General features: G+C 47.7%; 3 protein-coding genes across 3 annotated transcripts; 2 read left to right on the top strand and 1 right to left on the bottom strand.

Annotated features, from left to right (window-relative positions):
• The first annotated feature begins 5,946 nt into the window (after nucleotides 1-5,946).
• On the top strand, nucleotides 5,947-11,253 carry MIMS2 (mitochondrial inner membrane scaffold 2). The gene is made up of 3 exons (XM_005524963.3): nucleotides 5,947-6,087; nucleotides 7,988-8,160; nucleotides 9,151-11,253. The coding sequence occupies exons 1-3, from the start codon at nucleotides 5,947-5,949 to the stop codon at nucleotides 9,365-9,367; spliced, it is 531 nt and encodes a 176-aa protein (XP_005525020.1). The 3' UTR covers nucleotides 9,368-11,253.
• A 385-nt stretch (nucleotides 11,254-11,638) lies between these two features.
• AURKA (aurora kinase A) lies at nucleotides 11,639-16,945 on the bottom strand. The gene is made up of 9 exons (XM_005524858.3): nucleotides 16,877-16,945; nucleotides 16,653-16,734; nucleotides 15,652-15,931; nucleotides 15,040-15,139; nucleotides 14,236-14,427; nucleotides 13,870-14,008; nucleotides 13,387-13,535; nucleotides 12,652-12,826; nucleotides 11,639-12,341 (listed from the first exon to the last, which is right to left on the bottom strand). The coding sequence occupies exons 2-9, from the start codon at nucleotides 16,704-16,706 to the stop codon at nucleotides 12,156-12,158; spliced, it is 1,275 nt and encodes a 424-aa protein (XP_005524915.1). The 5' UTR covers nucleotides 16,707-16,734; nucleotides 16,877-16,945; the 3' UTR covers nucleotides 11,639-12,155.
• A 240-nt stretch (nucleotides 16,946-17,185) lies between these two features.
• On the top strand, nucleotides 17,186-26,000 carry CSTF1 (cleavage stimulation factor subunit 1). The gene is made up of 7 exons (XM_005524856.3): nucleotides 17,186-17,976; nucleotides 18,669-18,830; nucleotides 19,504-19,699; nucleotides 20,901-21,178; nucleotides 22,095-22,292; nucleotides 22,798-23,188; nucleotides 24,493-26,000. The coding sequence occupies exons 1-7, from the start codon at nucleotides 17,857-17,859 to the stop codon at nucleotides 24,750-24,752; spliced, it is 1,605 nt and encodes a 534-aa protein (XP_005524913.1). The 5' UTR covers nucleotides 17,186-17,856; the 3' UTR covers nucleotides 24,753-26,000.
• The last annotated feature ends 760 nt before the right edge of the window (nucleotides 26,001-26,760 follow it).

The raw sequence follows: 26,760 nt of genomic DNA, 5'->3' as shown, positions 1-26,760 counted from the left end.
CTGAGTTATGGGCTGCTACAAGAGGATGTTATCAACTATTTACACAGCTTTCAAGCCTGAAGGGGAAGAGGACAACTGGCTTGAATGGAAAGTTCAAAGCAAATGAAATTGAAAACAATTTAGAAAAACAAATACAAACCACATAGAATGGTTTGGGTTGGAGGGGGCTTTGAAGATCATCCAGTTCCATCATGGGCAGGGACACTTCCCACTGTCCCAGGTTGCTCCAAGCCCCTTCCAACCTGGCCTTGGACAATCTCTTCCCTAATTGCCCGGAACATCTCTTGCCTAATTTTTCTTAAGTTCTCATGAAGCTAAATTATCATCAGCAGTGAGAGGAATCAAAAATTAAATCTAAATAAAAAGTTTTTAAATTTAAAGAAGAATCTCTGTGCGGATTTGAAAGTCCATGGGGATCAGGTGAGGTGTGAAACACCTTGAGGAGGTGTTTAAGCAGTTTAACAGTTTAAAGCAGTTTAAACACTCAGCTTCCAAATTTGGCCCCATCATTTTTAACTTCACAAAATACCACTTTGCCATGTTAGTGGCAACAGATGTTAAACAGAACTCAGCAAACAGCATCATTTGAAGCCTCTCTGTGTTTAGTAATCAGCACAAGACGCTGCAATTTTGCTGGGCTACTCAACTTCATCTGGTGTAGAAGTTTGAAAGCTCTTTTCTAGAGGTGCAGGTCGGGAGCAGGCACCTCAGAGTGGGCTGCACTGAGTGACAAACAGAGTGGGCCGAATGATAAATAAATAACCACCAAAAATCTTCTCCAAATGCCAAACCCCAGAGGTCCAGGAATGACTGTTTGCACTTCACTGCAACATAAATATCAATCTAAGGGTAGAAGATGATAAATTCTTCAAGAGTGACGGACACTTTGCTGGGTACCAGAAAAGATGAGTTGTAAGTTAAAGCCTGTGTTCTAATGGGGAATGGGCCCGTGACAAACACATCTCAATGGGTACAGCAATTATTGCTCCTCCAGCGTCACCCAGGTGAATTGTTACAGCAAGGTGAGAGCTGCCAGTGCTCCTGTGAGGAGTTTTGAGTGTCCTTAGAGCTCCCGGAGCCAGGGCAGAAGGAGCTGAGCCACCCCTTTAGGGGGACACACAGAGGCTTCTGCTGCCACTCCTGCATTCAGCTGCTCTGAGAGGAAATATCCTCCCTGCTTTGCTGGGTTATCAGTCCCACACCCGCCAGGATGTGATTTGCACTCACACACATCCAATAGGCTGCACATCACACCGGCCAAATGGAAAAACATCTCATCGGAGGATCACTGGGGAGGATCTTGCAAGAGGAGAATTAACGCTGCTGGCTTATGTCAACCAAGGAAAATACACCAAGTTTAATTTTCTTTTTTTTTTTTTTATTTTATAACTTTAGTCAGTTTTCACAGAATCACAGAATGAACTAGGTTGGTAAAGACTTCGATATCATCGAGTCCAACCTATGTTTGCTTTTGCCCCGGGGGGAGGGAATTAGAGTTTGTTTCCATGGGCATTGTCTCCACAGCCTGGGAGTATCACAGAAGATACTCACAGGATAACATCCATCAGCGGCTGATTAATGAATCATCAACGGCTATTAATGAACCATCAACTCCAAACACCACAACTCCAAAAACTCCACTCCAACCCCTGCAGTGGTCTGGGAGACACCTGGTCTGGGAAAGAAGAGATAAGAACGAGGACCTCATTAGCATCAGAAGCGATCTATAACCAATATGAAAACAAATACATAATTTGGAAATTGGTAATTTGGAACCACTGAACATTGAACCAATGGATCTCTGTGGGTTTTGACTGCATAAGATTTGTGAAAAATCCAGTAAAATCCGTGTGCAACGGGATGATTTTCTCTGTATATCTGGGCTATGTGTAGATTAAATGATTTCTGTGGTACATCCTGGCCAGAAATAAAGCAATGCCTTGATTATTTAACACTGAAAATATTGTTGGAGGGTTTTTGTTTTTCCCGAAGCTTCGGTGACAAAGGGATAAAGATTCTGAAAGAATTCTGCATCCTCCACAGAAAGGGAGTGAGCCTCACTGCTCAGCAGCACCGGTCTGCTCCCACACACACAGAGGGAATCAGCAGCAAAACCATCAGCACGAGCAATAGGGATATTCTCACTTCTGTTTTCTTCTGTTTTGACTTTACACCTCTTTTTGCCCAGCCAGACTAAAGGGTTAAAGAGCAAAACCTGCTGAGAAGGGGAAATTCCCCTTTGAGCAGAGGCTCCCATGAGTTATCACATAAATTGTCTGATTAAGGAGGATTTGAGTTGAGCCCCCAGTTCCCCTTGCTTGGACAATCACAGATTCCCACACATCTCCAGGACAGGGCCACATTCTTCAAGGATTTCCAGGTAAATGAAACAAGTTTTTTGCTGTGCTGTTTAGAAATTTTTCTTGCCCTGAAATCCTCTCAAAGATGAAATACTTGGCCTGGCTTTTGTTGGATTTAGCAATCCTAGCACTGCAGTCTTCTCCTATTTGAATAGAAGATACCAAAATTTAATTACTTTCTGCTGGTTTTGCTTGAGAAGAAAGATGTCCCTGAAAGTTGTTTGTGTGTACTCGAGCATCTGTGACCCAGAACTTGACTAATAAATATGTTTATCAACTGCATATGGATATTCCTTTCCTGGTATCATTTTTATTCTTTTCCAGCTTATCAGCTAGCCCCATTATCTCATCTTCATGATTCAAACACTCTTGGAACATGATGTGAAAATGCCAATGTACTGAAGAACAGGGCCACTTAAAACTGGTTCACATGCCATGCCCTTAATTTACTATAATATAAAAAAGATTACCTTTGCTTCTCTTCTAAATGAGGTTCATGATCAGTTCAAAGTTTCTCTCATTACATTTATATGCATGACATTACTACATTTGTAATAATGCTAAATGACACAGCTTCCAGCACGAAGAAGAAATTGCCTCCCACTCTCACACAGGAACCAATTCCTACGTGTCCATTAGAAAGCATTACATTTTGGTACCAGCACATTCACAATCCCTGAATTATTTGTAGATTAAATAATTTGAAAAACGTGTAATGAATCTGCTCTCATGCAATTTAGAAAACTTAGCAGACTTCTAAGATTTCTTCATCATCAAAACATCGTTGTACTTTGGCTAAGACATTCTCCCAAGCTGTTAGTGAATTACTGATCACATGTATCCCTGCAAATGGGTTTAGCTCCTAAACCAGCTCATTGCAGAGTCCCACAGGCAGCTGTGGTTGTATTTAGCTTGGACTCTCAGCAAACCACAGATTGAACAACTCTGCATCCTGGATTTCTGCTTACAGGAATTGCACATTAGAGCACACTTCAGTTTTGTTACTGTTCCTACAGCGCTGTCAAACCAAGAGGGATTTTAACTTCAGAAAGTCAAATTATGGAAGGGAAATTGTTATCTAAAAGGTTTATAATAGATACCTTGATGTAGAGTACCCCCTATGTTACTACATTATCCATATTCTGATAAAAACATGACAAACCTGTCTGACAAATTATAGAGAATGGCCATTATGGAAAAGTCTTTGCCTCATAGGAATTCAAATGCATCTCCTGGTGACATTATACCTACTGCCTCTTCAATAGCTCTCAGCTCAATTCCCAGCTTTCCTCTTACTGATGATAAACAGTGACTGCAATAACACAAATAACACAAAACCAGAGCAGCACTGTCTGGCCGTTGGAAAATTGCAAATGGAAAATAGAAATATATCTACGTAAAGACAGGCTGAGAGATAGAACAGGGGTTCAGACAGAGCATGAATATGGTAGATAAAGCGCGTCAGTAATTCAGGTTTATTTTTAAATAACACGTCCCTGAGCCATCTGGATTTGGGGTTCACATCTCCACACCCCACAGCCTTGTTTCAGGACTGCAGAACACACTGCTGAGATCTGTGTATTTTTTAGCATTTTGCAGCACCCCTTTTCTCAGTTTATCTTATGTTTGGTGTGGATACCAAAACATTTTGTGTTTGTAAATATGTGTGTCTGTGCAGAAGCTGCACCATCTCCATTTTGGTTACAATGAGCAGGACAGAACTAATGTCTTTTTCTCTACACTTATAAACCATCTTCACATTAAGGTGTGTCCAGCCTGGGTGTTTGCTCCTTTTCACTGAGCATACATCACTGGGTGTTTATCATACTGTTCCTTCCAGCTTCCAAGCAAAACCTCCCACTGAGATGTGGAGACAGCAGCCAGCCAGGCTGTGCATATGCAACTCCCAGCACTAATGCTTTCATGCCTCATTAAGTGACCTCCTGCTCTTTTCTGCACTTGCCCAGGATTTTGGATGTCCAGCAGCAGCAACACATCTGTCACAGGAGAGCAGCTCCCTGGTCTGTGTCCCACAACAGCTCTGATGGATCTGCCAGACAGACACTGCCCAGTGTCCCTGAGCAGAGCCCAGAGCTGCCACTGACATCTCCTTTACTGAGACCAGAATTAACTCCTGGGGGTTTTTTATTATTCAGAAAGAAAAAGGACAAAGTTGTAGTGTGCTCTCCTCAGAGCATTGCCATGCCAATATCATCTGTCTGCTCCGCTGGTGTTGGTGTGTAATCAGTCACAGAAAACACGTAGCAAACTGCTTTGGAGCAGTAATAAACATTGAAATTGTGTTCTGAGAAACTATTCTTCTCCAAAGCATTCGGAGATGGGCTGGATTTATAAAGCAAGAACTGCAGGCAGTGTAAAGCCCTGGAACAGGCAGTGCTGTTGAGACAGAACAGATTGTTTTAATACACGCAAAGCTCTCTGCCTCTCTGAGATCCTCCTGAAACCCATCTGTTCTGTGGTGCCTCGCACTCAGCAGCAGCCACCACAGCACTGCACCGCTCCGTGCTGTCCTGTGCAGCTCCTGAACCGCGGCTGCTTCTGCAGGGGACCTATTTATCCACCACAGCTCTCCCATTGTCCTCAGGCCTGCGTGCTCCCACGGCTGCGGAAACACAGCCTGCCTGAAGAGGAAAGGCTTTGCAGCTGGGAGCCAGCAGGATTTTATAGCTGGGGCTCGGCCTTGGGATGCGGTTTCAGGAATATTCACCCTTCACCCTGCCACGAGCAGCCGTGTCTGCGATGGCACAGAGCCGCTGTGGAAAACGCAGGGATGGAACCTTTGTGATCGCAGTTAGCAGGGCACCCTCTGCACGTTTGCTGGCAGCTCCCAGCTGTGTCGGGAGGAATGGGATGGCATCCACAGGGACCTGGACAAGCTTCAGACGTGGGACTGTGCGATCTCGTGGAGTTCAGCAAGGCCACGTGCAAGGTGCTGCTTGTGACAGGAGCCAGGGAACGGCTGGAGCTGTGCCAGGGAGGTTTAGGTGGGATATTGGGAAAGGTTCTTCCCTCAGAGAGTGCTGGCACTGCCCAGCTCCCCAGGGAATGGGAACGGCTGCCAGCGCTCCAGCAATGTTTGGACCGCGCTGCCAGGGATGCTCAGGGTGGGGTTGTTGGGGTGTGAATTTCCTCTCTCTACGTTCGAGGCCATTCCCCCTTGCCCTGTCACTCCAGTTCCCAATGAAGAATCCCTCTCGTTTGTTGGGGTGTCCTGTGCAGAGCCAGGAGCTGGATTGGATCAACCCTCTGGGTCCAGTCCAACTCAGGATATTCTGTAGTTCTGTGACTATTTCTAAGTGCTTGGAGCGACATGGCGAGGGGAAATAACTTCAAAATGAAAGAGGGAAAGATTAGACTGGATATTAGGACGACATTCTTGTCTGTGAGGATGGGGAGACCCTGGCACAGGTTGCCGCATCCCTGGGAGCGCCCAAGGCCAGGCTGGACACGCATCGGCGCCTCACGAACGCGAACACTGCGGCTTTAAGGAGGCGGTCGGGGCGTATGCCCGGCCCGTCATGCCGCTCGGGGGGCCGGGCCGCTGCCGTGTGCCGGCGGTGCCGCCATGTACCGCCTGTGCCGCCTGTCCCCGCCGCTGTCCCCGCTGTTGTCCCCGCTGCTGCCGCCCGGGCCCCCGGCCCGCGCCCCCCGGCCCGCCTGGGCCGCGCTGCCGCCGGGGCCGGGCCCGCGCCGCGCCGCCGCCAAGGTACGTGAGGGCAGGGCGGCCGCCCAACGCCACCCTGGCCGCAAAGCCACCAAAAAAAAAAACCTCCCTCAGCTGTTTGGAGGTGTCTTTAGGTTGTTTTTTATTTTTGGACGTATCGTCACCTCCGTCGCCTCTCCCGTCCCCATGGGATCAATAAGTGGCGTTTGTCCCGGGTTTCTGTGGGAGCTGGTTTGCACCTGCTGGTGGGCGCGTTGGCAATGTGAGCTTTCTGCAGTTTAATTTCTACAGCGTGAAAATCTGTAGAAATCTGTAGAAATCAACGTTCCTCGCTGCGAAGCATCACGGGGTAGTTTAGATATGTTTTCATGCTTTAAATCGACTGAACGATGCGAATAAAATCGGCTTTTTAGCTGAAATATTGTCACAGAGTGACATGGAAATAGGCAGCAGCTTTACTTGCTAAGCTGGACATTATTCCGTACATGATTGCCCTGGGTACTCCCAGCAGTATCTGTTGAAGTGGTTCTTTTTTTAATATTTTGTTTCAATACCATTCCTGGTGTGTGAGCCTATGAATACAGGTGAATTGGAATGGACTTGAAAGATCAGAAACAATTTTTCAGTCCTTATGATCCATCCAAAGACCCAGAGCTCACAAGACACAAAAGAAACATCTAAAATTATCCATTATGCTTGAAAATTTTAAAACTACAAGAATCAAAGTAAGCTGAGCTGCACAATTCCCTGTTGATGTATTTGTATGACATCCTGTCAAAATAAAATACAAAGTAACAAAAATAATTACCAGAAAGAAAAACAGCGAACAAATGGGGGTTTAGGGTTGGGCGGGTGTTGTGCTTACTATGAGGGTTGTAAGACTGTCTTGTATGCTCATTTGCAACTTTAGTAAGTCCAGGAATTAATCAAGAATATTTTTCTTCTAATTTGTCATAAATTTTCTTCATTTGCCATGAAACCGCAGTTAGTGGGACAGTGGTGGCAGGCACTTGGTGGCTGTACCTGTCCTGTGGTGGCTGTCACATTGTCACTGCTGCTGAGCTCAGCTGGAAAGAAAGGAATCCTCTAATCTCTTCTGACAATTGCCAACTAATTAGAGACAAATCCTGAGGTTTTTGTGCAAGTGTTTTCTTCCTGTCAGTATTTCTCCTCTGGCAGGCATGGGGGTTTTTCAAGGGCTGCCTTATTGCTACCAGCACAGCTTCCCTCCTTAGATTTCTTTTCAGATTGTTTTGGGATATGGTTTAGTGTGAAGTTCTGCTCTTGAAATGTACCCAAATAAAAATCTATCAATGACTTCTACTGTGACAAACATTTTCAGTGCATTTGGGCTCCTGGCGAGTCCCTGCAATTGTTGTCTCCACTATGGCAACAGAGTTGTTTATTGCTATCAACAGTTGCAGTTCTTACTTTGATCCTCTCATTAGATCATCATCAGATCCATTAAGGGTAATTTATAGGAACTTAAAGATCGGATCTCTTCCATCAAGGAGCTGTTGCTGAGTGGTCCCAGGTGGGCTTCCAGTGCCACTGGCTGCTTAGCCCTGGAACAAAAAGCTGTGCTCCAAAGGTAAAGCTGAGCAGTGGGTGGAAGCAAGTAGCTCTCACACCTCAGTCTCATGGCTCCAGCAGCTGTGTGGGTGTGCCTTGGCACAGATTTGGATCAAATAATCTGATTTTAATTATGAAACTTAAATTGTGTAAGAATTTACATCAAGCTCGGTGCATCCCTTTGACAGGAATAGCTGGGAGAAGGGAGCTTGTCTGGGCTCTGCCACAGCACCTGCTGTGCTGATGTGGAAAAGAGAGTTACTGTCTTCCCAAATCACTCTGTGTGCAAGACATTTCTTTCATTATTTTTGCTGACTAATATGATCTTGTGCTTAATGCTAAGAAATACTTTTAAATGTTTTCTTTTTAGGATGCATCTGAACCACTCAAAAACACAGCCACTGATCCCAGTGCTGACAACAAGAAACTCAACAAATCCCAGCAGCTGAAACAAATTTTTAAAGAATATGGTGCTGTAGGGGTTTCCTTCCACGTTGGAATTTCCTTAGTATCTCTGGGAATCTTCTACCTGGCTGTGTCAAGGTGAGGTTTGTACTGCTGTCTGTCACCTCTAGGTAGTGGTAAAAGTAAAATACACTTACCATTGTGCTTATCACTGACAGGAGATAGGCACTTTTTGCCTATGGGATATATAGTTACTCCTGAATTTTGAGTATGGGTGGTCCATAAATGGACCTGATCTCCCAGGAGTGTTGTACATGGTCATTTTGCACAGGTTCATCAGCAGGGAAAACAGCAGACACAGCACCAACTTAACTGACCAGGCAGAAAATGTACTTGTTTTGCAGATATCTTTTGTTCTTGCTTGGTCTGGCGAGATAGAGCCATGCAAAAGTGCTGGGGCTTTGAGATAAGTGTATTCTTCTGGGTGTTGAACACAGTTTGTGCAGTTGAACTGTGGAAAACAACAGCCACTAGAACAGGGTTAGAGTGAAAATGCGAGAGAGCCGTACAGGAGTCGCTGGGGGATTGTGTGTGTGGCTTTGTGGGAATGCATCAGTTACACGAGGCATTCCAGCTGAGGAGACAGGGGAGCCTGTGTTGTTACCCCAAACGTTCCCTGCTGCTTTTTCCTGACTCCAGTGGGAATATGTGAATGCCTGATTTCTCCTTTTACTGCATTGTGGCACAGGGTGACAGCTTACTTTCCTTTAGGTGTGGTTGAATCCCTGATGAAATCTGCTGTGTCTATAAATGAGTTTAGAGGATAATGTTCATTTGAGATCCTTAACATTTCACTTAGATAATTTGTTACAACAGGAACCTCATTTGGTTTGCATTGGTCTGTGCTTAGGTGATAAATTTCCCCAGGACACACAATAGAGTTTAATGTCAAATTTGGGAAGATGAAATTCCAATGCAAATTCACAGTGACTTACTGAAAATCACTCTGCAGAGAAATTTTACCTCTAGAGGCTGAGTAGGAGTTGTGACCCATTACATTTAGCAAACAACAAACCAGCAGTTTGTATTTTTTAGCTTAACCTAAAGCAGCGTCTCCTGTTTCCACAGCGGTGTGGACATGAACGCGGTTCTGTTCAAGCTGGGATTCAGCGAGGCCTCTCTGCAGTCCAGGGCAGCAGCTGGCACCAGCACCTTCGTGCTGGCCTATGCTGTGCACAAGCTCTTCGCCCCCGTGCGCATCAGCATCACCGTGGTGTCCGTGCCCTTCATCGTCCGCTACTGCCGCAAGGCCGGCTTCTTCAAACCCCCCGCCTCCAGCCCCTGAGCTCCTCCTCCTCCTTGTTCTCCTGTGCTCCGTCTCCACCTGGCTCTTCAGGTGAAAAGTTTTGTTAAAAGACTTACTTGGGTCCAGGTTGATCTCATCTTGTATTTCTTACTTGTTTTTTCAGGTAAATGTCACTGTGAAAAGTGCTGCCCTTGTCTCCCTTCCCTTTTGCTACTTATTCTTAGGAAAAATCTGTTCAAATGGGATCTGGTTTGTACTCCCAAGTGGGAATATAAATGTTTGACAATGACCACAGTTCTGGGTCTTTATAATCCATCTTTTTGAGCCTCTTTTTTTTTTTCTTTTTCGTTTCAAAACAGAGTCATAGCATTAATTTTTTACCATGTAGCTGAGAAACTGTGAGATTCTCTTTCCAGCAGAATAAACAATCTCTCACTCCATGGGTAGTTCTCTTGATAAGGAATCTAAAGTGGCAGGTGGGTGTTCCTTGGTTAGAAGATAATTTTATTGTAGCCCTTGCAGTACAACACAGGCACTGAACTCACTTCAGCAGGAGTACCCATATAATTAATTATTGCAGTCACATTTGGTTTAGTCACAATAGATGAAGCACTCTTCTAAAACTATGTGTAGTGCTTCCAGTCCAAGATTTTATTGTTTAAAAATTTGCTGGCTGGTGTCAGCATTACTGAAGTCCTTTGGTTTTTTAAATGTTTATAGGCTCAGAAGAAATCCTGAGTCTACTAAAATCAGTGTACCTTGAATTACCTATGTGAACATACTTCAAACAGCATCAAGGCAGAGAGAAGTTGGGGGAATTTTACTATTTTGAGATCTAGTTTTGTACTGGAAACACTTTTTTTTAATCTTAAAACTAACCCCAGCAGCTTTCTGCTCCTGTGGGTGAAACTCAAATCTGCCCCTGAAGTCCAAGCATTCCAATTCCCAGCTTCCCAGGAAGAATTCCTGTGTTTTGTCTGAGACCTGTGAAGGTAGCAATGAGGGGGTTTTGCCTTTCCTTATGGGGATCTGTGGTGTTAGAATGTAGTTAAGAGATCTGGATATCCACATTCCACCTTTGTTAACCCTAAGACTGATCCCAGAACAGATAATGAATGTCACACTGGGTAAGCCTGGGTTTTGGGCTCAGGCCTGTGCTGCTGTGGGAGTTTGAGCAAAGCGCTGGGGCTGTTTGGGACCTGCTGGCTGCTCTTTCCGGAATTATCTTTGTGCTTGCACTTATCCCAAGGTGGCTCTGACAGATCTGTGCATACAGAGCTCTGAGTTAAGTAAAATAGCAGAAACATTCCCTGATGCTTTTTATTTTTGCTAAAACTTAGTGAATAGAGAGGAAGGAATCGTGAAGTTTTGATGGGAGTTGGTTGAGGAAGGAGGAATAAATAACTTCTTGTTATGAGCAGCCTCTTGCCTCCCCTCAGCCAGAACATTAAATTGCACCTTAACTCCTCCCCACAGAAAGTCACAGGTTTCATGTGGACCAAGGATAAAAATTCCAAAATAACTCTAAGGCAGCCTTGTTTACTTCAGTTAGAATAATTTCTGAAAGATGTTTTGTCCTAAAGGTGATAGAGAATATTCAAAATTTCATTTTCAAAAGCATATGTAAAGCTGAAACCATTTAAAACAAATGTACCTAAAAAGCCAGAAGACACCAGTACTAAACTGGAGTTTTCTTGCTGTGAAGAAACAGCTTCATAAATTATGGCCAGAATTCTAATTACTTATATGGTTGTATAAACTACTGGCAGTTTTAGACAAAGTTTTTTGCAAAGTGTATTTTAAAATAATTCAAGAATATATTTTGAATTCTAGAATCCTTGCTTGTAGAAGGATCATTTTTTTAAATTATTTGTAAAATAGCAAAGTCTTATACTGAAAAGACAATAAATTGCTTTCTCTTCTTGCTTGAAGTGTTTTATTGGTCTTGCTTTTGGTGGCAAGGGGCCTGACCCTTGGTCCATTTTAAGGAATGTGTTATAAACATCCTGGTGTTATTTGCTGTTACACAGCATCATCTGAAAATACTTCTGAGAGAAAGGGATGCAGAAACGTTATCAGATGGGAGATCTTTGAATAAATGCACTGGAAAAAGGACAGAGCAGGCCAAGCAGGTTAAGTGGCAACACATTTGGTAGTGACCTTGTAATCCTAAATTGGGATTGTGGGATGGTGAATGACTGTGTGGTTTGAGTTTCATTTTTGAGAGGTGGGAATTCACCTCTGGAATCAGGAATCCAGCTGTGCTGGTGTTGGAGCCAAGCAGTGCCAGAGGAGGGTCACGCTGCCGGGTGCAGTGTAACAAGTCTTTATTTTACAAATTGAGTACTCACATTTAAAACTAGAGACAAAACCAATTGCCACATCATTCTTAGAACACTCGAAAAAGGCATTCACCTCGCTCAGTTTCAGGTTGCACCACAGGTAAGACAGCCTGAGTAGCCCAGGGAGGGAGGAGCAGGCATCTCCAGGATATTGCACTGTTCCATAAGCCAGAACAACTTCCTTGTGGTGGAACAACGAACCATTTTCAGCACAGACCACAGCACAAGAGCCTCCAACAGCTTCATACTTACATCAGCAAACCTGGCCCACATGGAACTGATTTCAAGTACATTAAATATTCCACAAGCTCCAGCTAGAAAGTCAAGTAACTTTATGCTGCAATTAGAGTTTAAGACACCAGCCAACCCAAGGATTTGCATCCCAGTTGCCACTAGATTCCAAGACCTGCTTTTCCTATTGTAAGCATTACAGTAGTCACAGTACCAGGCTCCTCTTGTTGATCCCACAAGTCACCCTCCTAAAACTATGTTTTGGATGGGGCAGCACCACCACTCTTCCTGCTGGTGGGAATCTTGGTAGAGTTTGCTGTGATCCAGGGATGGAGAAGTACATCCTTCAGGGGCAGGCGATGGAAGGGGTTATGCTTCAGGAGCTTGGAAATTAAATCCCTTGCACCTTCTGTTACAAATGGAGGAAACTTGAATTCCACCTAAAGAAAAGAGGACATTAAAAATTAGGCAGAAGTCCTTCAGCAATAATCAAATTATAGAATCCAAGGTCTCTACTCAACCTCCAAGTTACACCTTGAAAGCTGTGCCAGCCTGGCAGGCTGTGCACCTTCTGCCTACTGAGATGAGATCAAATCACTTCACTATAACCCTGAACAATCTTCTCACTGCTTGTCAAAGTATTTGTATATTGTTGTGTTTGTTTTCATTATGCTTCAAACTTAAGTTTGCTGAAACCTTTCTAGAGCTAAAAGCACAGCCCAACTAATCCAGATAAGCACTGGCACTTACCCTGGAAATAGCTCTGTAGGTTTCTTGATAGGTTTTTGTTTCAAAAGGTGGTTTCCCTACAAGGAATTCATAGCACAGAACTCCCAGGCTCCAAATATCCACCTTTTCATCATGTGTTCTTCCCTCAATCATTTCAGGAGGCAGGTAGTCAAGTGTCCCACAGAGAGTTGTTCTCCTGAAGAAAAGTCCAAGTTAATCATTAAGATAATTCTAGGATATCTTTCAAGGGCCAGATGAGAACTAATGCTGGCAATCACCTGTACCTCAGTGCAGTCCACCTGAATGGACTCAGCCCCACCAGAACTTTCAGCTGGGAAAGAAAAGCCAGCAAGACATTTTCTGCTTCTCCTGAAAGCAATCCCTGCAATCAGTCAGTCCCAGCTCCTTTCTTCACCCCACACACTAGAACAATTCTGTTCCTCCCTTGTCAAGTGCAGTTCCCCACTCTCTAAGAAATAACCAAATTGCCAGTGTAATGTTTGAATCCAAGTGCTGGTTTGTCATCTCAGGGAGCATGGCAACCCTACACCAACCTTCCCCTTCAGGGTCAGCAAGGTTTGAACCAAAAGCAGGATAACAACACTCCTGTCACACCACTGTCTGTTAGGACCTTTGCTGCAGCAGCCTTTTCCCCCAGTATTTCAAGAAGTTCCCACGTAGCTCCCTTGCACAACCATGTGACACAAGAACTGACACTACAGAGGGACAGCACTGCACAAGAGACTGAATTCTCACCGAGAAGATGGAGCATGCACAGACCACCCGAAGTCAGCAATTTTTAACTCTCCATTTGATCCAAGCAGCAAGTTCTCTGGCTTGATGTCTCTGTGGATCACACGCTTGGAGTGACAGTACGAGAGGGCATCTGCAAGTTCTGTGATGTACTGGGTGCAGAAAGAACAATCTTTAAGCCATTGTCACCTGAGTTTATCTGGATGCAGCACAACCTTTTTGAGACATAATTATAGTTTTAACTTAAAGCAAAATATTCCTTAACCCTTGAAGCCTGGCAATACAGGCTCTGCTGTGCAATGTTAAGCAATTCTGAACATAAATTCCTGCACTGCACTTAGTCTTCCCAATTATTCCCTGCCCAGATACCAACTAGCACAGCCAAGGAATCTCAGTTTCCCCCATTAGAATACAGAACTTGGGCTGGCTCTATCCTGCAGATATTCCAGACACACAGAGGAATGGAGAGGAAGCTGAACAACCTACAGTAGCAGTTCTTTGCTCATCAAACTTGGTGAGCCTCTGAAGTTCCCTGTAGACTTCTCCACGAGGTGCATGCTCCAGGATCAGGTAGACTCTTGTCACATCATGGAAGTAGCCATATAATCTGAGAATGTTGGGGTGCCTGCAAAGAGACTTCAATGTTCTTCTGAACTGGGAGTTTGTCCAGAATTTTTGATTTCCTGTCCTGCTTCCCCCAGTTTCAAGGCAAGCACAGGAATTTCAGCTCATCTGTGTTCCTTCAGCTCACAACACACAAAGAAATCTCATCATAAAGAACTTTATCATAATCAAGGTTACTTTGTTTATTTGGATGCAAACAAAGCAGAGTAAATACTCACTAAACCTTACCTAAGATGAGACTGTATTTCCACTTCCCTTCGTAGCTGATGTTCTACACCAGCTTCCTCAAGTTGTGTTTTAAAGAGCACTTTCAGTGCAAGAATAAATTTGCTCTGTTTTTCACGTGCCAGGTACACATTCCCAAATTTTCCTTTCCCCAGAGGGCGACCAATTTCAAAATCATCAAGAGACCATTGCCTTCTGCAGGAGGAAAGTTAAAAACTTGTTAGTTGTGTTGGCTTTGACTCAAATTTACAGTTCATAACATTCTTGTACAAAAGATGCTTAGGGCTCTAAGCTAGATTGTACTCTTGAAGAAAACACCAAGAGAATAAAGGCATTGAGATTTTTCAAAAGGAAATTCTGAAAGCTATTTTCTTCCTGGAGCTTTTGCAGACACTACACCAACCACACTACTACAAAATGAAAACTGTTTACCAAGCTGGGCTCCTTTAGATAGTCCTAACCCAGACACATTGCCAGGGCATGGCAAAACAATTTAGAATTGCCACAAACAAATCCTATTTCAACCCAAATTAGACTTCAGCCTCCTGCCCAGATGAAGGAGGCTTTGTTTTCAGGACTCTATCTCATAAATGGGGCAACAGCTATCAGTGTTCTCCTATGGGAAGAGCTACTCTGCATCTAGTCCAAAGTTTTCCTTGGATTACAGCAAGTCCTTGTTCCTGACAATTATCAGGTCAAAGTCAGCTTTCCTTGTGTTGTGTCTGCAAAGTGTGGGGGTCACCAGGCTCCACAGCCAAGGCAACTCCAGCAGGGCTCAGTTATCCAGAATTTATGCATAAAACTTACTTTTTAGTTTCGTCACTCTTCTTTTCAGTCTCTTCAGTTTTCTTCTTGCCAGTCTCTTCAGTTTTCTGTTTAGAGGTGCTTTCTGCATCAGGATTTTTTGCTGTGTACAGAGAAGGAAATCAATTTATGAACCAGACCCACAAAAGGGAACAGATCTAAGCCCTGTGCATCATCTGAAGAAACTTTCAGAATCCATTCAATGACATTTTAAGCATCCTAGCATAGCTGCTAGAAAAGAAACAGTGCTGATAAAATATAACTTTAAAAGCTTTCTGAGAATAAAACCCCATGAATTCTTTCCCCCTCCCCAAACAAAAGTACTCTTGTGCATGAATCTTGGAAAACCTGTGAGGTCTGAGTACAAATTACATTAACTCCCAGCTGGCTGCTGAGCACCTAGAAATTATTAACACCATACTGGCTTTAATTGATTAATTTAGAGATAACTTCACAAGGATGGTGCAGTAACACTCGAGGTGAACCATGTGCTGATTTTCTCTTTGGGGGCACAACCGAGAACTTCCCTCCAGGACTGTCCCTGGATCAGCAGCAGCTTTAGGAGTATCCTGAGCGCCCCAGCTGCGATCATATGTAAATCATGCTCAGAATTACCAGGTGCTGCAGCCTGGGGAGGTTTTTCACTGCTCTTGCTTGCAGCCTGAGGTGTCACAGTCGCCTGCTGGGGCAGTTTGGGTCGGAGCTGCTGCGCTGTTTGGTTGTTGGACAGTTTTTGGGTTGACAGTACAGGTTTTTGGGATTGCACAGGAACTCGCTGGGCGAAGTTTGTGGGACACAGAACACGAGCTGGAACTCCACTGGTCAGTAACCGGCTCTGGGCTGAGTGCTGCGACACAGGGACACGTTTGGGGCCATCTCCGATGGCATTTCCAACCTTCAAAGGGAAATGAGAACGTGTTAGTTGTGCAACAGCACACCAGAATCTTTCTGGCCCCATTAGGGATGGCAAAACCACAAAAAGCACTAAAAAAAACCAAACACACACTGGGTGGTTTATTAAAAGGAAATTTTGCTTATCCTGTTCCAAAAACATACCAGACCTATTTAGTTTTATGTAAAACAGTGAGAAACCACCTGTATTTCTAAATGGAAAAAATACATAATTAGGGTGATCTTGAGCCCTGCTGCACATGTGTGTCAATAGTGACATTGACATAGAGTTTGCTTTTAAAAACTGTATCTAAAATAATTTGATTATACACACTGGCTTTCACTTTAAAGGCTCTTAAATACTTAAAATATAAGGAGGATGTCCCCATTTAATAAGATATGCAAATATACTATATTAATTATTAATATACTACCAGTCATTCATTAGCGATCACTAATGATTTCTATAAGTATATATAATATACAGTATATTTTCTAAATATATCTTATAACTTTAAAAGCCAGCTCTGAAAGATAAGTTACTAGTTTGAAACCTGTAGTTAATATGTGATGGGGAAAAACGCACCCACCAAGTAAAAACTAAAAACCTCCATCCCCGAACCGACCAGGATTTTAATGGCAAACTCCCAGGGACCGAGACCAACAACCCAGCAGTGGGAACTGCTCAGGATCACGAACACAAACCGCGTATTTCACCCCTTTACCTTGGCAGCGCGGCCGGGGTACGCGGCGTGGTTCTCCTTCGTGTTCCTGTCCATAGCGTGAGAGCGGCACGCACAGCTCCGGCTGCGGGCGAGAGGGAGCCAAGGGGGGTCAGTGCGGGAGCACAGGAAGGCTCGTGTCCCTTATCAATTACCATTCCTTATCGATAGCTATCCTGTACCAATACCCCCCTGCCCGCCCCACAGAACCAGGCCCCGGCGCTCACCCGTGACCCGCCACCTCAGGGCCGCCGGAACTGTTTGAATTCAAACCGCCGCGCCTTAAATACCCCTTTAAACCCCCGCCGCCCGCCATTGGCCTCCCTCCCGCGACCCGCGCACGCTGATTGGCTCCTCCCGCGGGCGCCCCGCCCGCTCATTGGCTGCCGGCCGCGCTCCGCCGCGCCGCGAGGGGCGTTGTCGCCGCGCCCGCCCCTCTGCCGGCGTTGTCGCCGCGCGGCGCGTTACGCACTTTGCGTAGCGCCGCGCCCCCCGGCGCGCGCCGCCCGCGCACTTCCCGCCGGCCGAGCCGCCGCTTCCGCTACGCAAATCGCGTAACGCGCCGCGCTCCCACCTGTGGCCGCCGCCGCCTCCGCTCCGGTCCGCGCCCGGGAGCGCCGCCAGGTCAGTCCCGCTCCTGCCGGATCTCCCCCGAGACACCCCCATCCACCCCCGGGCGAGGCCGGGGAGCGGCGCTGCTGCCACCGCGCGTGGGGCCGAGCGCGAGCGGGGCCATTGTGTGGGTGCCCCCCCGGACGGGCCGAGCAGGGCCGGAGCCTCCCGGTGCCGTGCTCCCCGGACATCGGCACGTGCCGCCAGCGCTTTAGGGCGAAGGCGAAGTGCGAAGGCACCGCCCGGCCCGGCCTGAGCGAGGCGCGGACCCCTCGCGTCGCAGCCCCCGGCAGCGCCCAGAGCCGCGCGGCCCCCGAGGAGACGCCGGCACAGCGGGAGCGCGGCCGGTCAGCGAACGCGGCCCGTGAGTAGCGCAGCGAGCGCGGCGTGAGGCGCTGCTGCCCCGCAGCTCGGAGCCCGCGGGTCCCTGCGAGGCGCCGCGGAGCGAGGAAACTCCAGTCGGCACTTGGGGCTTGTGAAGAACTGCGATCCAAGGCAACTTTTTACTGTCTCCGCGGTGCTGAAAACAAGAGCGAAGGAGACCCTGGTTGTGTGTGTTGGTGTTTACAAGTGGTTCAGGATAGGTAAAAAGAAGATGTCGGGTCGCCGTGTCGCTGCAGCGTGTGACAGACGACAGCTGCCCCGGGGCATGGGGAGCATGGCAGCCCCGCTGCTCGACCCGCGCCCGCTCCGGCTGCCCTTTCTCGAGGCTGACGTGAGTAGGACTCGGGGAGGGGTCGGTTTGCGCTGGGGACCGGGACGGGGACGGGGCAGGGCCCGCCCGCGACGCTGGGCAGTAGCGCCAGCCGCTTAATTCCCAGCCCGTTCACGTCGCCGTGTTTGGGATCCGGGGTCTGGCGGAAGCGGCGCTCCGGAGCTTTGCGGCTGCGACACAAAAGAACCCCCGGGCTCCCCCCGCGCCTGGCGGGGCCCGGCCCGCGCCGCTCCCCCGCCCGCGATCCCGCCCCGAGCGCGGCTTTGCGGCCTCCGCCAAGGCCCCGCTGCCCCCGGAAGGGGGAATGGGAATGGGGAGAGGGATCCCCGGAAGGGGAGGAATGGGGAGAGCGACCCCCGGGATCCCTGATTCGGAGCGGGACCCCCGGAAGGGCAGGAATGGCGAGGAGGGTCCCTCGGAAGGAGAGGAATGGGGACACTCGGAAGAGGGAGCGGAGAGAAGGACCCCGGGATCCCTAGCAAGGGGGGAATGGGGAGCGGGGACCCCGTGACCCCCGGGATAAGGATCGGGACCCCCCGGGATGGGGATCGGGACCCCCGGGATGGGGATCGGGACCCCCGCCATCTCCCCCCGCCTCGGGGGGGGGCTCCCGCCTCCCCGCCACGTGACGCGGGGGGGGGGGTGGGGGGGCGGTCACGTGACGCCGCCCCGTTGTGTCGCCCCCCCCCAAGAGCCGCCTCCCATCGATGTGCGGGCGCTCGATGCAGCAGCCTTCGCGGAGGAGCGTCCTGCGGGCCCGGCCGCCCCCGCCGCTGCCGCCGCCGCCGCTCGATGCGCTCCGCGCTCCCGCCGCCATCTTAGGGGCAGAGCGGGGGCGGCAGAAGGAAGGCTCGGTACGTACCGGGACCGCCGGGGCCGCCCCGCCCGCGGCTCCGGCACCGCCCCGCACGGGGCTCCGGGCCGCCCGCGGCCGGCGGGAGGGCGGGGAGGGCGCGGGGCCCCCGCAGGGCGGGCGGCGGGGCCGGCGCGGTGCTGTCCTGCGCGCCCCGTGCATCCATCCATCGGAGCCCGGGCCCGCCGGCAGCACCGGCTGGCTCTTTTGGCTCATGCCGCAGCTCTGCTGCCGGCTCCGGTGCTGCTTAGCACGGCCGGGTCGGTTTGTGGCCGAGATTTTCATTTACACAGAAAACAAGCGCAACAGGTTTTTCCTTCCCTTTCCCCCCTCTTTTCCTGCCCTTTCCCTTTTCCTCCCGTTTTTCTCCCCTTTCTCCCCTCTCTTCCTCCCCTTTCTCTCCTCTCTTCCTTCTCTATTCCTCCCTTCTCCTGCCTCTTCTTCCCCCTTCTCCCTTTTCCTTCCCTTTTTCCCGTCTTTTCCTTCCCTTTTCCTTCCCTTTCTCCTGCCTTTTTCTCCTCTCTCTCTCTCTCTTTCCTCCTCTTTCCCCCTTCCCCCCATCTCTGCTTTTCACCAAAACCACAGCAATCTCTGGTGCTTGCCCTGAGATTTGTTCCAAGGTTCCGGTGGTTTCATGCAACTCTCTTGTATGTGATTTTTGTTCTTCATTCCAGGCCCCCCCAAGGCAGTCCCTGCTCACAATGTATAGGACAAAAGTCAGTTTGAAAGACCGTCAGCAACTTTACAAACTGATAATTAGTCAGCTTCTGTATGATGGATACATCAACATTGCTAATGGCTTGATAAATGAGATCAAACCACAGTCGGTCTGTGCACCCTCTGAACAACTGCTGCACCTAATTAAGTTAGGTAAGCTGGAGTCAAAAGCTGACATAAAAGTCTAGTTTCTAATTCCCCAGTGAAGTAAGGGGTTGGTGTCACTGCAAAGACACCTTTGATGCAAAGGTGGTGTCTGGCAATAGCACAACACTTGTACGTTTGGGTACAGCCTTTGCCTCTGTGGGGTTTTTTGAAGGGCATTTCTGTTTCATTAACAACAAACCAGATCCCTGAGTGTTGTCCAAATCTGTTTGAACTCCTTTCAGGACACTCAGGGCTCTGGGTGAGTGGCAGCCTTCTCAAAACATCCCAGTGAACGGGATCACTGAGCTCACAGATCTGAGGAAAATTTCACCCTCACAGTTCTGCTGTTCCTGGCAGTGTTGGAAAGGGAGCATATCCTTCCATTGGCAATCTTTGCTGGCCTTTATATAACAGTCTCCAGGAAACAGTTTCACACTCTGGGGTCTCAGCAGGGCTGTCACCTGTTCTTTCCCTGTACTTCCCTCTGGAAGTGCTGCAGCGTGGGGAGAACAGGGAAAACCCCTCAGCTGCAGTTGGAACAAGCTGACCAAGTCCTGGAAGAGCTCTGGCCATGACACCATGTGTAACTCAACTGGTTCTGCTGCCTGAACTAGCTGAGTTCTGAGGGTATAAATCTGTGAAGCTTTGTGTCTGTTTGAAGTACAAATTCTAGACTTGAGCAGATCAAAGCAATGAAAAGATCACCACTGGGCTGGTGTCTGCCCTGTTGCCACTTCCAGTGCTGAACTCTGGTCTGTAGCTGCATCCTGAAATAAAGATAAAAGTCTGTGAAGTGGGCTTGAAGACCAGCAAGTTTTTTCCCTTGCCGTGCTGGGGTAGTTTGGCTTCAGTGCAGTAAAACAATAAAAGAGTCAGTAAATGCTCTGGGTTTTTTACTTTAAAACTCATATAATAGTGTTGGGGCTTGTTGCTGCCCTGTGAAGAGCTGACCAGAGGCCTGTCTGAGGTCAGTGGCTGATTGTCAGTGCCTTTATCAGCCCTTTGCCATCTTCACTGGGGTATTCCCAGAGTTCACCAGGAGCTGGGCCTGCTCCAGTGCTCTCTCACTCCTCCAGTGCTGTGTGACCAAACCTGCTCTGCCAGCTCAGCTCTCCCGTCAGGGCTGCCTTTGCCACAGCCTCCCCTGGAGCCGTGGTGGGCTCTGAGAAGGGTGCCAGCCCTGAGTGCCGCCCTGCTGTGTCCCCAGGCATGGAGAACGACGACAGCGCTGTCCAGTACGCCATCGGCCGCTCGGACACCGTGGCGCCGGGCACCGGCATCGACCTGGAGTTCGACGCTGACGTGCAGACCATGTCCCCCGAGGCGTCCGAGTACGAGACCTGCTACGTGACATCCCACAAAGGGCCCTGCCGCGTGGCCACCTACAGCAGGGATGGACAGCTAATAGCCACGGGCTCGGCTGATGCCTCCATCAAAATCCTGGACACCGAGAGGATGCTGGCCAAGAGTGCCATGCCCATTGAGGTAAGGGATTGTAACCGCTCTGGCAATCGTGTTTGTGCCATGTCTGTCAAAATAGTGAATTGTAGTCACTCTGGGAATCCTGTGTATGCCGTGCCCATTGAGATAATGAATTGCAGCCACTCTTGGAATCCTGTCTCTTCTGTGCCCATTGGGATAAGTCAGGAATTGTAACTACTCTGGGAATTCTGTCCATGTCATGTCAGTACCTTGTGGCTGCCTCAGTGGATGGGACTACATACCTGTCTCAACATATTCCCTACTCCAGCAGCTGCTCCTTCTCTTTGAAGGAAGAAGAGCCAGGGCAGGGACACTGTGTCACCCCTGGCAGCAGCAGGGAGAGAACTGAGCCAGAAGTGGCTTCTGCTGGGTGCCGGTCATGGCTGCATTGTCTGAGCACAGTTCATGTTAAACCCACCCGTGGCATCTGCAGCCCTCATGGCCACCCATGTTTTCACTGTGTATTTAGGACTGTGCCACACATTGATTTCCTTTATCTTTCTCCAAGGCATTCAGTTATCAGGTGGCAGTGAAAAGTGGGATTTTTTTTTTCAGAGAGCACACACCAAATTCTCAGCAAAGAGCTGCAGTTTCAGTGCAGCTTCTCTCAATTCTTCCAGCAGTCAGTGTTTTGCTTTGGGCTGTTTATGAAGGTGATGTTTTCTTGCACCAGTTCTCTTCTACTGAAGTATTTTGTCCTTGAGCCAAGTTGTTTTGACCTCTGTGAAGATACAGGGATCTTATTTGTTGACCTATAAAGGGTCTTCAAATAACCAAGGGAACAGATTGTGTGCCTGGTCACGTCAAAAAGGAGCTGTTGTTCAGCTGTTGTTCAGCCACTCTGGCAAGCCTAAAACCTAGTTTTCTGTCAAAAACCTGCTTTGTTTTCCAACAGCAACATGTTGAATGATCTTTGTAGGTCATGATGAACGAGACAGCACAGCAGAACATGGAGAACCACCCGGTGATCCGGACTCTGTACGATCACGTGGATGAAGTGACGTGTTTAGCTTTCCACCCAACAGAACAGATCCTGGCATCTGGCTCAAGGGACTACACACTTAAATTGTTTGATTATTCAAAACCTTCTGCCAAAAGAGCCTTCAAATACATCCAGGTGAGATACTGCTCAGAGCAGCCAAAGCTCAGCTGTTGGAGTGCTGAGGTGTTGTGAGCTGGGCTGTGCCTCAGGGGATCAGGGGTTAGGGGTGCAGGAGCACACAGATACATCACCAGACATGACAGAGATTGTGTCTTAATTCTGTGCATCATGGACACTTGTATTTAAATCTAGAGCCTGTCAGCTTTTTATTCATTAGACCAGCTTTAATCTGAATTAACTTGGAAGTCATTTCTGTTATCTTTTGTTTTGGAGGAGCGTTTGGGATTAGGTGGTGGTGGGCTTGTGGGGGTTGTAATATCCCAGAATAAGGGGGCACTGCAGGCTGCTCTAGCACAAAAACTACAGTGCAGCTATGGGCAGCCTGTCATTTCAATCCCACAGGAAACATTTTCCAGTTTGTGCTGATAATTCAAGTAGTTTTTTAGCACTTGAACACCACTGACCCTTCCAGTTCAGCTTTCCTCCTTTCTCACTCCGCCATGTGTTCTTAATCCAACAGGAAGCAGAGATGTTACGCTCCATTTCATTCCACCCTTCTGGGGATTTCATCCTGGTGGGGACCCAGCACCCAACCCTTCGTCTGTACGACATCAACACCTTCCAGTGCTTTGTGTCCTGCAACCCCCAGGACCAGCACACGGATGCCATCTGCTCCGTCAACTACAACGCCAGCGCCAACATGTATGTGACAGGCAGCAAGGATGGCTGCATCAAACTCTGGGATGGGGTCTCCAACCGCTGCATCACCACCTTTGAGAAGGCACACGATGGAGCTGAAGTCTGTTCTGCTATTTTTTCCAAAAATTCCAAGTATATCTTGTCCAGTGGGAAAGACTCTGTGGCTAAACTCTGGGAGATATCCACTGGTCGGACGCTGGTGAAATACACAGGTATGTGGCAGGTGACCTTCCAGACTCCTTCTTTTCCAGGTGCTGAGCCATGGCAGAGCTGGGAATACTGTCAGGAAATAATATTCCTAAAGGCAATGGAGAAACTGCTACTTTGAGGATAAATTGCCCAAGATTTATGAAAACATTTCTATTAGATCAGTTCCAGAAGATCAGCTTTGATTCTGTGTGTCTTTGTAAACGTATTTTAGTCTGAGTAGATTTTGGAGAATTTTCTGACATCGTTACTCCATTGTTCTGGAGAGAAGTTATTGCTAAATTGGGGAAAAATAAGAAGAAACACTGAAGCTAGTTCAGGGCAGTTGATTTAACCATTAACTCTGTGGCTCTATAGCCATGGCAGTGCTCTGAAATGCACCTACAGCTGGTTTGTTCCCTTTTTTGTGTATTTTCTGCCAAGGATGCAGTTGTGTGTGAGGTAGTCATCCTTGGAGCGTGCTGACAGTGCCATGCTTGGATCTCAGCAGGAGTTAGGGAGTAATGAGGGCTGTGGAAGCCTTGCATGTGACAGCAGCTTTGTGAGAGGCTTTGGGGTCAAGCACTGATGTGCTTAAGCAGCAGGAGCACAAAAGATGCTGCAAATGGTTTGTGTCAGCTTTTGGGGTTTGTGGGTCCCGTTTTGCAGTGCAGCTCTCCTGCTCCCGGCCAGCAGGGAGCAGCACTTTCCCGGGAATCCTGTGCGGGATCCCAGGCACAGTGTGCAGTGCACCGTGTCTGTGGGAGACACATTTCATCTGAAGGTATGGCCAAGGTAGGTCATACAGTGTGTGCTGTGTGATAAACACTCTGAAAAGTCCTCAAGGATCATCAGGTTCTGGGTTCTCTTCTCCTTGGTCACAGCTGGAAGCCTCGTGCAAAAATATAAGGCAGAAATACTCTTGAAGGTAAGGGATTGGACATAGCTCAGCTGGAGTAGGTATTCCTCCCTCCCTAAGGAATGTTAGAATATATGCATGGACAGCAGCAGGAATTTCCCCATGGAAAGGGTGGCCAGGCCTTGGCAGGAGCTGCCCAGGGAGGTTTGGAGTTGCCATCCCTGGAGGTGTCCAAGGAACACCTGGATGTGGCACTCAGAGCTCTGCACTGGGGGCAAGGTGGGGATGGGGCACTGGCAGGACTCAAATCTTTCTGGTCCTGTGATACAGCTACAAAAGAATATCAGTTACTGCATCACCTGTTGCTTGTGGAAGTGGTTGAACAGCAGAGAAAATAGAGCTTTGTAGAAAATCGATACTCTTAGGTATTGAAAACTTCCTAAAAGTCCCCATTTTGCTGCCTATATTTAGGTGCTGGTTTGAGCGGCCGCCAGGTGCACAGGACTCAGGCTGTGTTCAACCACACAGAAGATTATGTGCTGCTGCCAGATGAAAGGACCATAAGCCTGTGCTGCTGGGACTCCAGGACTGCAGAGCGCAGGAACCTCCTGTCCCTGGGCCACAACAGCATCGTGCGCTGCATCGTGCACTCCCCCACCAACCCCGGCTTCATGACCTGCAGCGACGACTACAGGGCCAGGTTCTGGTACAGGAGGTCCACCACGGACTAAGGAGAGCTTTCCAAGCAGGATTGCCCAGCTCCTGCAGCCCTGTGTGATTGTGCTGCCAACAGCTGCCTCTGGGGAAGCCGCGCTGGGGCCGCTTTGGATTCTGCCAGACGTGGCAGGAGAATTACAAATATTGAGACTTTTCACCCCGCGCTAATTTTTTTATTAGTGTACGGGGTTTAATTTTTATAAGTCATCTCTAACTGTACTGAAGGGAGGGGGTGGAGAATAAAATGATCCTGGCAGGAAGGGCTAAGCTTGTTCCCCTGCCCGTCTGAATCACACACAAGGTAATGGGACTGTGTCCTGCTCAGAGTGGCAGAAGGAGCCAGTTCTGCTCTGTGTTGTGTCTGTGCAATCCCGCTGAACTCTGGTAGAGAATAGATCACACAAAGAGCAGCAGAACTTGGTGTAAAACACTGTCATGAAGCCTTAAGCTGCCTTCAGCCACAATTCATTATTTGTAAAGCTCTGGTTTGTATCTTTCAGTCTGGGGTTTTGGTGAATTTTTTTTGTGTTTTTTTTGTTTATTGGCCAAGTAGGCCTCTGGTTCTGAGTTGTGCCATAAGAATTCAAACAGGATTTTAAATTGTTTAGATGAATTCAAGAAATGGTCTTCTAGTTCTGGTGTTAAAACTCACACTTCATCTCATCCTCTTCTATCTTAACAAGTGGGACCTCAAAATATATTCCTAAGGTTTTTTAAGGAATATCCACATTGCAACTGAAATGTAACAGTGCTGCTGCAGGGGAAAATGAGAATAATTTTGCCTTAGAGACCTTAAATGTCCTCTCAAAGAAAGAAACTTGTGCATCTGAATTTTTGTGTGTGCACCTCAGAAATGTCACTGATTCATTTGGCTGAGAAATCTTCACCAATGTCTGTTCCACAGCACTTCAGTTACATTCTTTTTTAATTGATTACAAACCCAGTGCCCATCCTTAAGAAACTGTGCTTAAAACTTCTCTAAGTTGGAAAATTCACTACTTTTTCTCCCAGAGATCTGCCTGAGCAGAGTCTTAAACTTGTTTTTTGAGGCTTCCTCTTGCAGAGCTCTTGGGCTTCACAGCTGGGAGGCTCCTTTAGTCAGAGCTCAGCACTTGCCTTTGTGAGGGTTTTTAAATGTGAGGTTTCTTGCTGCTGGATTAACTTCCATTACACTGAGGAATTGTCAAGGGCTGGTGAGGGTACATGTTTTGTCTGTATTTAAATAAAGACTGCCTTTTAAAATGCTCTTTGATACATAAAGACGGAATTGTATTTGTTTTCTGTTTAACAAAGGAGAAGTCAAATATGGGAGGCTGGGGCTTGGGGACTTGGGAGTGATGAATTTGTTGTGTTCCACCTGAATCAGGTACAATTACAGACTCAAAATGCAGAATGTGGGATGTTTTAAAGAATGAAATTTCATTTTCTCTTGAAAAGCTCCCTCCATGCAAAATATTTCTGAGGCTTAATGCTCTTTGCACCTCCTCTGCCTCTGTTGTGACCCTTCAGAAGCAGTGGTGGTGAGAGATAGTGGTGCTGGTGGTTTTTGGGGCAGAAACAAGGAGAAGCAGAGCTGGGGGAGGGCAAAGGGAAGTCCTGACACAGTCACTGAGGGGTGGTGTGGGATGGGTGACAGCAGTGGCTTTTTATTTTTGGAGTGCCACATTTTTTTAATTCTGCTAAAGCACCTGTCCATAATTCATGCACTCGTTACTGGTGTTTGAATCTGCTTTTAAACCCTCTTTTTGTAGTTTGTGTTAAAAGCCCTGCTGTGGTTGTGAACAGTGGGAGCTCTCACCTCAAGCTTCCCTAGCTCTGGGGGCTTCAACTCACAGTGCAAGAGCAAAAAGTTACTTTTTTAACACAAAACCATGCTGCCATTGGCACCCTGCTGCCTGTCCATGTCCTGGACATCCTCCTGAGGCCACAAGGGGCTGGGAAAAACTGAACTCATCCTATTGAGGGAGAAAGAGCAACCCTGGGGTAAAATTTAATGTCCCAGGCCAGGCTGGATGGGGCTTG

The sequence above is a fragment of the Pseudopodoces humilis genome, chromosome 19, assembly GCF_049639895.1.
Source record: "Pseudopodoces humilis isolate 2021_Gansu_Grassland_sample_001 chromosome 19, ASM4963989v1, whole genome shotgun sequence".
Classification (NCBI taxonomy): Eukaryota; Metazoa; Chordata; class Aves; order Passeriformes; family Paridae; genus Pseudopodoces; species Pseudopodoces humilis.
This window is presented reverse-complemented; position numbering and strand designations above follow the sequence as displayed.

Coding starts and splice junctions, on each gene's coding strand:
- CSTF1 (XM_005524856.3), top strand. CDS start 17,857: ATGTCGGGTCGCCGTGTCGCTGCAGCGTGTGACAGACGACAGCTGCCC. Junction 19,700..20,900: donor GCTGCACCTAATTAAGTTAG/GTAAGCTGGAGT, acceptor CTGTGTCCCCAG/GCATGGAGAACGACGACAGC. Junction 22,293..22,797: donor GAGCCTTCAAATACATCCAG/GTGAGATACTGC, acceptor TTAATCCAACAG/GAAGCAGAGATGTTACGCTC.
- AURKA (XM_005524858.3), bottom strand. CDS start 16,706: ATGGACAGGAACACGAAGGAGAACCACGCCGCGTACCCCGGCCGCGCT. Junction 14,009..14,235: donor GAAATACAGTCTCATCTTAG/GTAAGGTTTAGT, acceptor GTCTCTTTGCAG/GCACCCCAACATTCTCAGAT. Junction 12,827..13,386: donor GTGCATGCTCCATCTTCTCG/GTGAGAATTCAG, acceptor ACTTTTCTTCAG/GAGAACAACTCTCTGTGGGA.
- MIMS2 (XM_005524963.3), top strand. CDS start 5,947: ATGTACCGCCTGTGCCGCCTGTCCCCGCCGCTGTCCCCGCTGTTGTCC. Junction 6,088..7,987: donor CGCGCCGCGCCGCCGCCAAG/GTACGTGAGGGC, acceptor TTTTCTTTTTAG/GATGCATCTGAACCACTCAA. Junction 8,161..9,150: donor TTCTACCTGGCTGTGTCAAG/GTGAGGTTTGTA, acceptor CTGTTTCCACAG/CGGTGTGGACATGAACGCGG.